Source organism: Lissotriton helveticus, chromosome 11, assembly GCF_964261635.1.
Source record: "Lissotriton helveticus chromosome 11, aLisHel1.1, whole genome shotgun sequence".
In the NCBI taxonomy this organism is placed as follows: Eukaryota; Metazoa; Chordata; class Amphibia; order Caudata; family Salamandridae; genus Lissotriton; species Lissotriton helveticus.
The window spans coordinates 886,248,351-886,264,421 of NC_136072.1; the positions used below are offsets into that span (position 1 = coordinate 886,248,351).

A 16,071-nucleotide genomic window follows, 5' to 3' on the forward strand; every position below is an offset into this window, starting at 1 on the left:
TGATAGTTTAGCATTTTAGATATTATGGGACGAGGGGGAGTCCCAGGGGGAGGACAACTTGTCAGCGAGCGGTGAGCTCTTTCTACCACGAAGACTGTCGAGAATTCTTCTCTTTACTTTACTTGTGGATTTGTATAGCGCAACGAATCATCCCCATAGGGATCTCTCGGCGCTTCGAGGAGAAGGTCATACTGGGCAAATTCAGCTAATAGAGCCATGTCTTTAGAAGTTTCTTGAACATGGTGAGCTCGTTACAGGCTCTGATGTTCTGTGGTAGTTTGTTCCAGTGGCTGGCTGCCAGATGGGAAAAGCCTCTACCACCCATCCTTACCTTATGTATTCTGTAGGAGCACAGGGAGTTCGCATTACCAGATCTTAGTTGTCGCACAGGCTGGTACCAACTAATTTTATTTCTGAAGTACGCCGGGCCCCTACCTTGTAATGATCTGAAAGCCAAACAGAGCATCTTGAAGATGGCACGCTTCTTAACCGGGAGCCAGTGTAATTGGTTCAACAAGGGAGCAGAGGGCATCCGTGCAGGTTTGTTAAGGGCAAGACGGGCCGCCGTATTCTGCACCACCTGGAGCCTTGATAGAAGATCCTCCGTCGCCCCCACCAGCAACGAATTACCGTAATCCAGCCGACTCACCAGGAGTGACTGGGTAAGGATTTTTCTCGCAGACAAGGGAACCCAGGGGAAAACCTTCCTGAGCATCCTCATGGTGCCAAAACAGGTCCCGGCCACAGTCTTGACCTGCTCCTCCATAGACAGTTTGTCGTCTATTTTTACGCCCAGGTTCTTGGCCCAGCTCCTGGGGAGGGGGGGCTTCGCCCAGCTCAGAGGGACACCATTCTGGAGACCAGATGGTATTGGCCTTCCCAAACAGTAGAATCTCGGTTTTTGAGGTTTTCAGTTGTAGGAAATTTTTCCTCATCCGATTGGCGATGCTGGACATGCAGCTCCTAAATTTTAATTGAGTTGCCATGATGTCCTCCTCAATGGGGACGATGAGTTGCGTGTCGTCCGCATAAGAGATGGTCGCAAAGCCATAGCCTCTGATGATGTCAGCCAGGGTCATGTATACATTGAACAGGGTAGGACTCAAGACAGACCCTTGCGGGACTCCCCTGTCCAACTCGGTGGTTTGCGATACAAATGTGTCTAGCTGGATGCTCGGAGTACGGCCCGACAGGAAGCTTTCTATCCACTTAAGGGCCATACCCTTCACTCCAATCCCCCCTAATCTGTCAAGCAGCTGCTTATGCGAGATGGTATCAAAGGCTGCTTACAGATCAAGGAGGACGAGGATCACTGGGGTTCCTCTATCCAGAGTCATCCTTATGGTATCCGTCACCTCCAACAGTGCGGTCTCCGTGCTATGTGAGGCACGGAAGCCGGACTGCGAGGGATCCAAGAGGTTGTTCTGTTCCAGATAGAGGGATAGTTGTTGGTTCACTAAGGTTTCCAGGATCTTTGAGCAGCAGGGAAGGAGCGAGATCGGTCTGTAGTTCTGCAGCTCATTCGGGTCTGCTGATGGTTTCTTTAGCAGTGGCTTTACACGTGCGGTTTTCCACTTATTCGGGAAAGAGTTGAGCCCAAGAACGGGCTCTCCATTTGGCCGTAGAGCATTAAGTGGTTGTCCCTCAACTAGTTCCTCTTCCTCCATGTTAGTATTTTGGTAGATCAGATCGATCTTTTGAATAAAATGGCTGGCCAGCTCATCGCAAAGTGCCTGGGTGGCGGGGGGTGACATTCTCAACTTTAGGATTCGTAAACTCCTTCAGGATCTTATATAGTTCCCTGGAGGAGTTCTTTGCTTCTGTGATGCGAATTTCCTAGTGTGACCTTCTTGCTGCATTGCAGCGGAGGTAAAATTTGTGGGCCTTTCGGTACTTTGATTCATCTGTGTTATACTTTGACTTCCTCCATCTCCTCTCTAGGGCTCTGCATGTGGCTTTCTCCTTCCTAAGGGTGTCCGTATACCGTATTCTCTGCCAAATAGTGTTATAAGTAAGCGTTCCACATATGCCTCCATTTTCCCGGTTGCAGTAGACTCCGGTGTCCCCAAGATATGGAGGTTGTTCCTCCTTGAGCGCGATTCCAGCTCCTCGTTCTTGGTAGCTATCACCATCAGCACTTTATCAATTTCAAGTGTACGAGTATTTGTGGCTGTGGTCGTGTCCTTCAGGTCAGATATCCGTCTTTCCGCTTCAGTCAATCGATCATCGTGTTTCTCCACCCTATGCGTGAGGCCGTCCATCCTGGCCGACAGAGTCCATTTTAGATTCAATGGAAGTCAAGCTTGATTGCATCGCAAGCAGCAGTTCCTTTAGGTCCGCAGTTGATGTGGTCGAGGTTTCGACCTGTTCTTCGTCTGGTTCCGTCTGGGATCGGTGAATCTTCCTGGTGTCAAAGGTGAGCTTCGGCAGCCTGCTATCCGGCTTCCCCATCGTGGTCAGGCGGAAGGATCTGCGATTTAGTGGGATGTCGGAGGGATCCGTGTCTTCTCCTCCTGGTGCAGTTCTGTGGGCGCAGAATGGGTGGCTTCTTACGTGGGTATTAGCTGTGCCGCTGGTGGGTATGTCTAGCTCCTCACACCCTGTGCTGTGGGCTGCCACCTATCGCGTTCGCCCCTCCACCGGGCCTCGCCAGGCCCCCAGCGCCAGTCAAGCGGTCGCAGGTGGTAGATGACGTGTGTAGGTTGCACGTCTTGTAGGGCGTGAGCAGCTGCGCCAGCTCGGAGGCACCCAGTGTCTAAGCGTGTCCCAATGCGCTCCGTCAGCTCAGGGCAACACCGCCCCACCAGGAGTGCAGGTATGTAGAGCTGGCACACCAAGGAGGTATTACACAATAATGACCCCGCACCCTTCAACAGTTAATAGGGTAATAGTACAGTTTCAATAGTATTATTCACATAGTTCAATTGATTTTCCAGTCGTTCTCCCAAAAATTCCAAAGTCAGTCGGCGTGTCGTAAGGCGTGTAGTTATCTGGTTCCGAACCAGATGACTACACGCTTCACGACACGCCGACACTCTTTTTACAGCCTTTACTGTTTTTATTCATCAAAAAATGGGAACTTCTGATATCATGGAATTATGATTATTTATTGTTCTTTGAAATTAACTGAACCTCAAGTGTGAAGACCGCTGTAAAACCTTGCTATATAGAGAATTTTGATAAGCCCTGAAGAAGTCCAGTTTCGGACAAAACGCGTTGGCTATTGGTTTTATCATCATTTGAGAATAAAGAATCTTTTTGCTGAAGAACCTGACTTTGGAATTTTTGGGAGAACGACTGGAAAATCAATTGGGAGAACGACTGGAAAATCAATTGAACTATGTGAATAATACTATTGAAACTGTACTATTACCCTATTAACTGTTGAAGGGTGTGGGGTCATTATTATGTAATTTGAAAACCAAGTTTCTTGGCTTTCTATTATTGGGATCCAGGGGATTGTGTCCCAGACCTCCTGCACCTAAACATTGGTATACTTTAGGGACTTCGTCTCCAGTGCGGGCAGAGTAGCCTTAATCCACTGTTCTGGTTTGAATTTTACACCAAGGAGGTATAACTGTGTGTACGTGTGGGTTGACGGGTCATGGGTAAGGGCCTTTCACCTTGAGGGTCAGGCTAAGTGGTTGCTGCAATGTGGCTGGAATCCAGCAGGCCGCGTTGCTAGACCAGAGTCCCCTGCAATGCCGGTGCCGCAAAGTGGAAGTCTGCCGACCCCCCGCCCGCACGGCAGTCTTGTTCTCAGCGGGCAGACAGGAGCATGTCAGGCCCAGCAAATGGCGGAGGCGGGAGGGGACAGCAGGCCGCAGAGAGTCTCACCGGGGCGGCGGGGCCGCAGTCACCCGGAGTGGGCTCAGCGAAGGATGCAAAGATGTATGCCCCTATGAGACGGCAGGTTGTGGGTCTGGGCTCCCTCGCCTGAAGGACAGATCACTCAGCCACCGCTGGTCAAAGGGGAGCCGGCAGGCCACGCCACCAGGTCCGCACTCCCCGATGCATACCTTCACCGCCCCCCCGCCCGCAGCGCAGCCTAGGCCGCGACGGGCGGTCAGGAGCGCGCCAGGCTCAGTGACCAGCAGGAGAAGACAGCAGGCCACAGAGACCGGCCTCCGCGCACGGGCCTCGCAGTCCAGAACCCTCCCACTCACCTCCACAGCGGCGGCAGGGCTACTAGATCTGCGCTCCCTCTCCAGGTCAGCAGGGGACGACCTCCCCTCAGCAGCTCCCGTGCGGCCACTTTGCTCTGCCACCTGCCCCACACAGCAATCAGTCTCAGAGCCGCCAGGCAGCACGCGAGGGAGCAGCGCAGCAGGCCGGAGGTCCGCGGGGTCAGCCCCGGACTGACAGGGGGAGGGGGAGCAGCTCACCTCGGCCACCACTCAGAGTTCAGTAGGCCCCAGCTCGGCAGCAGGTCCTGGGCAGGTCACAGACTGTCAGCAGTAGAGCTCGCCTCGGCAGCTCCGTCTCAGGCAGTCTGCTCCACCGCCATCTTTGGAAACGCGAGCTCAGGATCCGTTGTTGCAGAAAGTGCGGCTCCAGGTAGGGAACAGCCGTCTTTTCAAGCCCAGGTAGTCTCCGGTTTACTTCCAGTGCATATGTGGCCGGCTGTGCTAGGTTAGAATGCCGGGATGGTCAGGATATTAATAAGATGGGTGCCCGAACTACAAGAGCCTCACGCGAGTGGGGTCATCTTGCTTGGCGCCCTTTAGCGCCCCCCCTCTGCTCACATGTTTCTGTAATCGCCCTACATGTTCTTACATTGTCATAATTGCGGCCATACACTGTGTCTGAAGAATGGATATAATGCTTCCGAGAAAGTATACATGGCTAAAGTTGCTTTTGACAGCTTGATCTGTACCCGATGGCTAAAATACTTTTGACAGATATTAACATATCATTCAAAACCACCGTACTGGGAAATAATAGTTCGCCCAACTACTACAGCATTGCAGTGGTCAATTTGCATGTTTAGTCACACAGCAATGCCAAAAGGTAATCCAGTGGCAGGCACTTGACTTTACAAATGACACACAATAATAACATACTGCAGTCAAAAACCACCAAGCTGATCTCTGAACACTTGGTTCTGAAAGTACCAAACCATGCTTATCAATCAGTGGTAGAAAATGTAATCTACCAACACTGCAGGAAGGTTTCTGAAACTCTGTCATTTTCTCCTTTTGCTTACAAAAGCCTGAAAATAAGACAAGATGCAGAAGGAGATAATATTGAATTAAAACAATGAATCAAGGAATTAGAGGCATTTGTGAGTTTCCCCAAAAATTCTAACCAGCTAGATGCCCCAAATAACAGACTTACATTTATCTTCAAAAAATGCTCTATCTGAATGATTTTCAAATTTAATCTTTCCAGTCGACATTTTACGGGAAAAAAATGTGTTGCGTCGAGGGGTGATAGGAGAATGAATTCTAGGCTGAAGCTTGGAGTACTGCATTATCCAGCACTGAAATTCTTGGCAGTATGGCGTCATTGACATTGGTGTAAACAGAACTGTGCGCATTCTGTGTTTTCTTCACAGGTACGAAGGGGCCATCATTAACAAACAGATTTTTAGATCTGGTTTGACTGCATTACTACGACAGAACTATTGGCACTGCCAATGTTTGTTTTATCTACTGAAGGGATACATTTATCTCCAGTGCACCTAAGTGTGACTCATTTACAAGATCTGTGGTTTTCCTGTAAATCTGGCAACCATAGGACACCCAATACCAGATGAATACATGCCCGTTCTAATAGTATATATCCATATGGCTTATATTTATATAAAAATAATGTAAATGAGAATCTTCTACTGGTGGTCAACCTGAAAACCATGTATGGGTCGGTCCCACGTTGACTAAATTTGGACAGCAGTGATGTATTGTGGTGTTTGACAGTTGGAGGGCTTACACCCCACACATTGCTTTTTAATTTGTTACTTGGATTGTCCTTCCAAAATGCTTGCCTGCTAATGGTGAATCCTTCCTCTTTGCCCTTTCGTTTCCTCCCACACAGCAGGGACCAAGTAGTCTATCTTAACGAATTACAATTTGCACTTTGTACATATAAAAAAGCATTGTTGCTGTCAGAAACTTCCTGATTCTGTGCATCGGGCAGTTTCCAACCGAAAAAAATGGTTTTGTACATATGGCCCATAGCTATTTTCTCAGAAAAATGATACTTGTATGGGTGTGAAGCTTATCTTTGTCTTCCAGTTTATCTATTCTGTGCAGCTCTTACCCTTATCTATCCACCATGCCACATAATTCCACTACACAAATCCAGACCACACTACACGATTCCACACCACACAATCCACAACTAATAATTTCAATCCAACCCAGATAATTCCACTGCACATCACATACATCCACCTTAACCAGAACACATGGGTAAAAGACATTTCATTTACAATGCCAATAGCTCTAACTCTCGCAAACGCAAGACCTATTTGTTCAACAATACAAGAGTTCATGAACACCCCATGTTCCTGCATATAGTACGTGGATGTCATGGGCCAAAATATAAGTCTCAAAGAATCAATGATGCATGGTTACCTTCGATATAAAACATGTGTTCCATTTAGCATCTGTTTCTAGAGAGGAATATATAAGACAGAAGCTCCTGAACTGCTATGGTTATGTCCTGCGACTGTTATGTCACCACTGATAATACCAAATGCACGTTATTTAACAACTAAACTAAGAAATATATTATATTATCTTATTTTTTTCTTTTTCCAACTTACTTGTGCTTAGGATATCCTGATGAGAAATTAGATCATTCAGCGTCTGTGGGCGATATTTTTCAACCCTGCAATAATACGACAGTGCTTAGAAAACAATAACTCCGTTTGATGGAAACAGGTGCTACAACAGTTGATATATGTCTCGCCATCAGGATGTCTTTCAGAAATAATGAGAGCAAAACAATGAAGAGAGACTATTCGCCAGCCCGAATTACACCTTTCTTGCTATTTACCCAGCTGGCAAAATAATCATGGGAGAACCACGTTATGAAATACTTAAGATTAATTTTGATTACATTTATTAAACTGTTTGATTAATTAAAATCATTAAAGAAATAGCATGTGCCCCTCCCACCCAGTGACATTTTACAGAGGAAAACCTCCTTACACATTCTTTAACAAAAAAACTTGTTTACACATTTAATTTGTAGGCCAAAAACTGTAAATCAAATCACTTGTGGTGGTTACTTATCCTTCATTTAAAAATACTATGATTCCCCCACATAACAAGCATTTGCAATGCAATAGGTCTCGCATTATGTTTGAGCTATTGGCTTTGCTAAATATTGCAACACCAATTGCAACAAAAGTCTATAAATTGTAGGCCAAAAAAATGTTTATTTATTTTTGTAGCAATGGTGGCATGCTGCGCTTTAGATGTATATGTTTAAAAGTAAAGTGCGCCATACTGCGATTGCTACAATAGTTAATTGTGGATGCGTTAACAATTGATGTGTGCACTGATGGCTGGTGGTGTGTGTGCCTGTAGAAATTGTGCACTGATGGCTGGTGGTGTGTGCGCCTGGTGGAAGCGTGCACTGCCGGCTGGTGGTGTGTGTGCCTGGTGGAAGCATGCACTGACGGCTGGTGGTGTGTGTGCCTGGTGGAAGCATGCACTGACGGCTGGTGGTGTGTGCCTGGTGAAAGCGCGCACTGACGGCTGGTGGTGTGAGTGTGCCTGGTGAAAGCGTGCACTGATGGCTGGTGGTGTGTGTGTGCCTGGTGAAAGCGTGCACTGACGTCTGGTGGTGTGTGCCCGGTGGAAGCGTGCACTGATGGCTGGTGGTGTTTGTGCCCAGTGAAAACGTGCACTGACAGCTGGTGGTGTTTGTGCCCAGTGAAAGCGTGCACTGACGACTGATGGTGTCTGTGCCTGGTGAAAGTATGCACTGACGGTGTGGTTGTGTGTGTGGTGGGTTGCGTGTGTGTGGGGTTGCGTGCGTGTGGGGTTGCATGCGTGTGGGGTTGCATGCGTGTGGGGTTGCATGCGTGTGGGGTTGCATGCGTGTGGGGTTGCATGCGTGTGGGGTTGCATGCGTGTGGGGTTGCATGCGTGTGGGGTTGTATGTGTGTGGGGTTGTATGTGGTTGTATGTGTGTGTGGTTGGGTGTGTGTGTGTGTGGTTGGGTGTGTGTGTGTGTGGTTGGGTGTGTGTGTGTGGTTGGGTGTGTGTGTGTGTGTGTGGTTGGGTGTGTGTGTGGTTGTGTGGGCCGTCTCTGTGTTGCCAGGCATTGTTAGAGGCACTCTGTTAAGACTGGGGTTTCTTAGGAGACGAGTCCCCGTTAAGACAGGCAGGAGCTTGGATGTTCTATTCAGTGTTTGGTTTTGAATTCAGAGGGGGCGAGAATGGGTGAGCGAGAGAGCAAATACTCCAGGCATTTATAGCAAAGACTTTGTGCATTTAAGTGATTTATATCTATAAAGTGGTTTTCTTTAGTAGTGATGCAAACAGGATTGCTGTCATGTAAGTACTGCGCATTTCTTCCATTACCCGGCGCTAGCGCTCTGAAGTAACAATTTAATAAAACTATCAAATACAATTCTACACAAAACTGCCACAAATACAAGCATTGGCCAAGCCTGGTCAAAACTAGTGAATACAAGCGCACGCGCCTCGAAAGTTTAAAAACAAACTATGCGCGCTCTGTGCTGGGGGAGGGCCATTAGCCTGCAAGAACTCGCGGCAAGATCAAGGCAAGGGTGGGAGGGACATTGGCGAGCGAGGGAGTGTGCAGCCTGGTGAGCTGAAAGCGCACGCACGAAATGCGCGTGGTTTGAGACGAGTCCACGTTAAGGCAGGCAGGAGCTTGGATGTTCTATTCAGTGTTTGGTTTTGAATTCAGAGGGGGCGAGAATGGGTGCGCGAGAGAGCAAATACTACGGGCTTTTATAGCAAAGACTTCGTGCATTTAAGTGATTTATATCTATAAAGTGGTTATCTTTAGCAGTGAAATACAATTCTACACAAAACTGCCACAAATACAAGCATTGGCAAAGCCTGGCCAAAACGCGTGAATGCTAGCGCACGTGCCTCGAAAGTTTTTTTTAAAAAGCGTCCGGGAAATGCTCTCGGCATTGCGGGGGCGAGGGGCGCATTCCTTTGACGTGTGAAGCAGGGGGCGGGGGAGCGGATCCCTTTGAAGTGAAGCTCTCGGCATTGCTGTGGCGGGTCTGATGCAATGATGCGAGGCAGGCGGCTCGGGAAGCAAATGGTAAGCGAGTGCACGGGCACATGACTCTGCGCAATCCGCCTGGTTTAGCTTTGTGGATCCACCTCTATAAGTCTCGACATCTGCAATGCGCAAGCGCATTGGCAGAGGTCGAGACCTAAAAACTACCCACTTTACTTTAAACATTACCATATCTCATTAGGGTTGCTGGCACGCTTACATCTGAGTCAGCATTTTGGCAGCTATAATAGAAATTGCACTCTTCCCCGGTATTGCACTCGTGTGCAGCTGGCAACATACTTACCCTAGTTTTCCTACTGTGGTAATTACTCAGATTTCGTTATTCCGAAATTACACACAAGATTGGCTAAAGCATACCATACCCTGGTAGTCCTTTGTTGAATATTGCACTATTCCCATTATTGCACACCTCCCCTCTAAGCCTTAGACATCCTTCAATAGGCAAGATACCCGGTTCACCTTAAAGGGCCCCTTTCTTGATATATTGAAGTATTTTACACCATACTCCCGGAACCATGCCCCCCGTTCCTCCTTTCATCGGTGCCATCAGTTAAAAAAAAGCGCATATTTACTTCACCAATAAGAGCTTGATGCACCCCCGCAATTATGGAGTGTATCAGGTTTTCAAACAGCATATTGTTCATTTTAGTTCCTTGCGCATTAAATGTCAGGATTGCCAGCCTGTAGCTGTAGGTCTGCGACCACTTTCATGTACCGTACAAAGTGGCTAGAAAGCTGGCTTGATTTGCCTCTTAAGCAACAAATAATTGCACTCCTGCAAAATTGAATGTTCATAGAGCGAAACATCGGGCTTAGCCAAAACTTCAACAGTATTAGACTCTCACAGATGCAGATCACGTGCAGCAGTGATTCCTCTGATTTACTTCATAGTCTACATTGCTTGCTCAAATCTCTGTTTTGGCTACCATACCAGTACCATCTTAGAATGGTAGCAAGCCACAAAGCCATCTCATAAGGCTAGTTTGTGCCCTAATGGGGAGCAGCAAGCTCAGGTAAGGAGTGTACAGATTTGAGGCCCAGCTACCTTGCGTCTTGTTCCCTAAGTCCCTTCGGTGTTCGGCTACCGATAGGGCTTATGTGTTCATTACTAGTTTTGCCATAAACTTTATTGAGGGATTGAAATTGACATTTTCCATGTCCAGTACTTGAATGGACTTCCTTAGGAACGTACCCCACTCAGAGTTAGGCTCTTGTATTTTCCTCCATAGAAGCTGTTTTAGTATACTTGTTTTTAGTTATAAACAATATGATATTCATTTAGCACCCAACACCAGGTTTAGTTTGGAGATGTTAAATTTCAGCCTAATTGGGACAGCAAACAGTCTTCTATATTGTACATATTGCTGTTAGTCCAGAAGTCCAAATAATCTTTAACACCTTCCATGCTCATGACGAGCTGGTATGTCAATGGTATAGGACCTAGTAGGTAAAATATCTGGTAGTAGAGCGAAGGTTACCTGATTTTAGAATTGTGTAATTGATTTTGGGCCCAGGTGAGTATGGTAAATGTATGGTCGGGTGACCTGCGCGCTCTATCACACTTATAGAACCAGGTGTAACTTCCACCGCCTATTCACATGTAGTAGCATGTGATTGTAAGGCTGAGGGTGCGAGAGGGCTCCTCTGAGAGGCACAAGCCGCAACAGCCTTACAACGTCCGCGCGACTCGAAGTGCACGCAGTCTATTGCCTTAGCACCTCTCTCCACCTCACTGGTTCCCTGCTCACGTCGCTGCTCACTCAAGCTCTGATCCAGCCAAGTCAGGCCTTTGTATTCCCCTAAGTTGCAGGGAGTTTTTCTCCTGCTTGAGCCTGTAAAAGTCGGGCAGACGCCCGATGCACACCGCTCACAGCAGACCACGCATCCGAGCCAGGGTGGGAGCAGTCGTCAGTTTGGCAGCCTCACTCACTTTCACTTCACTTCCGGGTCAGGGGAGGAAGAACCAGGTGCAAACCAGCTTAATATACTTTATTCTTAAGTATTAAAGCTTTACAATGACAAAAGGCAACATTGTTTTATGTTTAGCTTACAAAAGTGTGAGTCGCTTGCCTAAATCAGGAGTGTTTGTTTGTATACTCAATGCGCTCAAATGGACTCATAATAGACTGGCTAACATATGTGAGGTCTTAAGATCGGATGTCACTTCTTGTGATGTGACTTTCTGTAAAGCCATGGCTTATGATGCCACTTCCTGTGATGCCCCGAGCAATGTCCCAGGCCATGATATCACCTGCATACTGTCTAACTTGGTTATCCCCCCACTTCTTTTTTTAGGACCTGTGCCCTGTGTAGAATCTAAACTATTTTGGCACTGAAGTTCCTCTATTTGTTGTGAAATAAAACTCCACTGTTTTTCTGGCGGCTGGCTAAATCGCTACTACCCAGGTAAAATGTAGTTCTTTAGTCACAGGTGGCCTCCAAGCCCAGACCAGGCTTGAAATAACAAACTATAAGTAGATGACATTGTCAACACCCATTGGATCATCGACTGCAGTGAATTACTTCCCTTCCTTATTAATAAGCTCTATATTGCCAGAAGATTGCAGGTTTTGTTTCAGTCATGGACAACTCAACTTTTCTCCCACCTGTAGGGTGACCAACCTCCGTAAATTTCACAGACAGTCCGTAAATTCGGCTGTTTGTCCGTGAAGGATTCTTTAACGAACGCCATTTGTCCGTAATTTTAACTTCTTTTGGGTGACACCTATTCATATGGTGCTTTTGAATGACCAAAAGTTGCTGAGAACAAACTAAGTTATCTAGGATTGGCTTGAAAGCCATCAGCCAATCCTAGAGCTCACTGGTCCACTGCAGGGCTGTTCTTATTGGACCTGATGCTTCAGGGCCAATGAAAACAGCTTTAGGGTACCTAGCCACTATTCTGCTGGACCGTGATGTGCAGAGCACGTTTCGAGCCTTTAGTTTTCGGCACATAATACAATTAGTGTTCCTTACGAGTTGACTCATATGAAATTGTAACATTTAACGTTATGTACAAATACAAATATACATAACGTTAAATGTTACAATTTCATATGAGTCAACTCGTAAGGAACACTAATTGTATTATGTGCCAAAAACGAAAGGCTCGAAACGTGCTCTGCACATCACGGTCCAGCAGAATAGTGTCTGGGTACCCTAAAGCTGTTTTCATTGGCCCTGAGGCATCAGGTCCAATACGAACAGTCCCATCTTCTTGACAAGAAAAGGAAAACAGTACTTTCCTCACAAGCAGACGGAAGGTACTAGCATTTTAGTAATCGATAATTAAGAAGCATATTTCTGATTCCTCTCATGTTTAGTTGCAAAGAGGAAATTCAACAAAGGTCAGAACTTGCGACACCACCCAAATAAATCTGCTTTCCAACAAAACCTGTGAAGTCCTAAAAACCTACAGGAAGCTTCTGTGGGAGGAAAGATGGCGGTCAGAACAGGCTACCTTAGCAAAGTCTTTATATCTCAGCAGGAATGCAAACTCAATGGATGTTTAGAAACTGGTGAATTACCAAAATAATATAAACAATTCAAACATTACAGAATCAAGATGGGCACACTACTTAGGTGTGCATTTCTGCAAACAGCAGGAGGACACTGCCGATCCTATAACTCTGGGGCAGGAGTAGCACCGAGACTGCGCACCAAAATACAACTAGTCCTTAATAAGATAGCAAGAGAAAAACAAGATCAGGTGCAACTAAGAGCGGTTAATAAAGGGCACACACGCAATATACCTGAAGCAAAAAAACTTCAGAAGATCTCCTGGCAAATAAAGCATCACTTGTCAGCTTCTGATGTGTAACTGTGTAAAGAGGGCACATTGTGAACGATCCTTTCACTCCTGTTGCTGAACCACCACAGGATGAAAAGGCAAATCCTGAGGTTGGGCTAGTGAGTGTAACCTCCACAACCCATTTGAGGCGATCCAATGGGGATGAAACTCTAATTTTCACTCAAGGGCAAATACACAAGGTGACACTGGAGAGTCAATGCAATAGAACTCCAAGGCCAAATGACATCCACCAGGCACTGTAGCATAACACATGTATTTGGAAAGTGCACGTACACCCATGGGTATCTTTGCACTGAATAACAGATTTTTTTTGTTACCCAACTCAGTGGCATATATTTGATCTATTTCAGAAGGATGAATGGACCCTCCAGGATTAGAACCTGTGACCATGATGTCACACACAAGCCCCTGCAGTGGACCTATTAGTCCACTAAGCCACCAGAACAGGCCTGTATAAAATTAATCTCACTTTAACCCTAATTTCTGGATTAATAAAATGATAAGGGTTTTAAACAGTGCCCTGCAATCTTGGAAGGGTTCTATAAATAGCCCGCTTTTTGAAAGGAGAGGACCAGCAACAACCCAAAAATGACCGGCTCATCACCCTCCTAAAGAATGGCTTTCCACAAAGTACAGACACATCCACAAATATCTTGGCGCTCTATTATAATCGACAAGATGACAACAAGTAACCAACAGATCTGTGCTTTGTGGCTTTCAAGTACACATTCGACTGTGTGCAACGCAACCTTCTTTGGAATGTTATTTTTGGGCATACCTCCATGCTTTTTAAAAGGAATACCTCCATGCCTTTTAAAAGCAATACAGATGCTCTGCACTGAAACATGGATATGAACATAAATCAGTTATGGCATTTCTCTATCGAAGAAAATATATACCAATCGGGGCCTAAATCAAAGGTTGTGCCGGCACCGCACATAGTTAATTTGTTTTTGACCAACATATCCCCAGCTCTGAATGAGGTAAATTCTTGTGCCTCTAAGTTAGGATGTTTACACATTTCTAATTTGTTGTACGCGGACAATGTTGGCCTACAACATCTTATTGACAAACTCTTCAGCTACCCGATAAACAACTGCAAGACAATAAATTTTAAAAAAACGAAAGTCATGGCTGTAAGAAATTGAATACAGAAAAAGTTAAGTGTGTTTCCAACAAGTTCAATAACTGAAATGTGTAAAGGACTAGAAATATCTTGGTGTTCTTGCTGTTTTTGGTCATATAAGCACAAGCTTCTATTCAAGGGCAACTCACCACTGCTAAAAGCCAACAAAAGCGAATCATGCCAAGTACGAGAAGTGAGTGTGAAAACAGCATTCTAGTCCAGCACTGCAGGAACCAATTAGCTGCATTCTAAGTGTGCTGCTTTACATCTGACAATAACACTCTGATATGAGATGCTAGTAACAAAGTCTATCCGAGCAGATCATCCCGACCACTTCTGTCACCAAACATGTCTTCTCAGGACCATGAACTGTAAACAAAATATCAGACTGGACCACCCAGTGCAGTAACCATATAAATAGATCAAGATACAAAAAGACCTGCACAGTTGCTCAAAGCTGCGCAAAAAACTGTGAAGTGCACAATTGTCTCAACCTAATATAAACTTATTTTGACTTGTACTTATGTTGGTTGTCTATTTACTTATATACTATTGTGCTACCTCCTCTGATGTGTCTGTAAAACTTACCTTTTGTCCCAAAGTTTTGTCCAGAATTTTGACCTCCTGTCCAGAATTTTAACCCTCTGTCCTGAATTTTTACACTCACCGTCCTGAATTTGCACCCATGCCAGTTGGTCACCCTACCCACCTGATATAGATAAAATGAGTGCAAGTGAACTGCCCGAAAACAGTACACGTGCTTGACTGCATGTCTATTAGAGAGACTGGACTATGGAACGATAGGGACAAGTCTATTGCTAGGCCGTCTGATTAATCAGCATGTCATAGCATATGAGCAAGTCCAAAACTACTATGAAATGTGCAAGCCAGCATCCACTACAAAGCAAGCGTGGAAAGCAATATGCAACCTGCAACATAATGTCAGGGGCTGGCATATACGGTGCAACAAACAGGAGTACAGACGCTTTTTATCCTACCAGGGAAGGTTCCTCTTTTGCGCAGCAGGCTCCTGGTCTCGCCCAGCACTCTCCATGGTTCACACTCAGATTTTTCCCTCCCTAGGCTCAAGCAACTATCCCGCGCCAGCGCAGAAGTTCCACACCCGAAAGTAGACGTCACGAATACGTTCGAGTCACGTGACAATCAGGCACCACTCAGCGAGTCTAGACACAATAGCCAAACATAATATCCCGCCCCTTCTGAAGTAGCAGTTGCGTGAGTGATCGGTGAGTTTAGCTAGCTGGGCGTGCTATTGGTTTAAGTTTCCGGAAGTAGGCGGGAAGATCGGTCAGCAAAAAAAAAAAAAAACCTAAAACAAACTCACGAAGAAAATGACGCCCACAGACTCTTGAGTGCTAGACCGCTAACTTATATTTTCAATTTTATAGAGCGTTCGCTACACGAGCTCTAAGTACATTGCACATGGTCATCTTGTTTTTGCCACGGGGATATTAAGCGATTTGCCCAGAATCGCACGTTGAGCCGACCCTGATACCCGAATCTGGTTCTCCAGTTCTGCAGTTCTGGCCGTACAGCACATTCTTTACCCCAACTTTCTTTATAAAGAGGGAGCGAATACGAAAGTTTAGTCCAACTGGAGGAATCGTAAAATGCTCAGAATGTTTTAACACGTGACGTAACCCCTTTTCAAAATGTGTTTAATGATATATGGCATTCTACAATTTTAAATTAACAAAAATAACCGATTGGCCGCCAACTCCTTTGCACATTTGTTGCTATTAAATTTGTCTAGTTACATTTCCTGCTTTGGCTTGACAGTGCTGCTGTTGAGACCCTATGTGATCAACAAAAAAACGAGGTTTCAGAGTACTATTGAGAGAGAAGATTAGGCATCACTAACAGGTCGGTTAAT

At 45.9% G+C, this 16,071-nt stretch overlaps 1 protein-coding gene across 1 annotated transcript in view; it reads right to left on the minus strand.

Annotated features, from left to right (window-relative positions):
* Positions 1–15,349, minus strand: part of RFC5 (replication factor C subunit 5) — a 149,758-nt gene extending 134,409 nt beyond the window's left edge. Inside the window, exons 1-2 of the mRNA XM_078667118.1 lie at positions 15,176–15,349; positions 6,770–6,834 (exon numbers count right to left, since the gene is read on the minus strand). Coding sequence (XP_078523244.1) covers positions 6,770–6,834; positions 15,176–15,231 — 121 coding nt within the window. The 5' untranslated portion in view covers positions 15,232–15,349. The remainder of the gene's footprint in view (positions 1–6,769; positions 6,835–15,175) is intronic.
* Between the last annotated feature and the right edge of the window lie 722 nt (positions 15,350–16,071).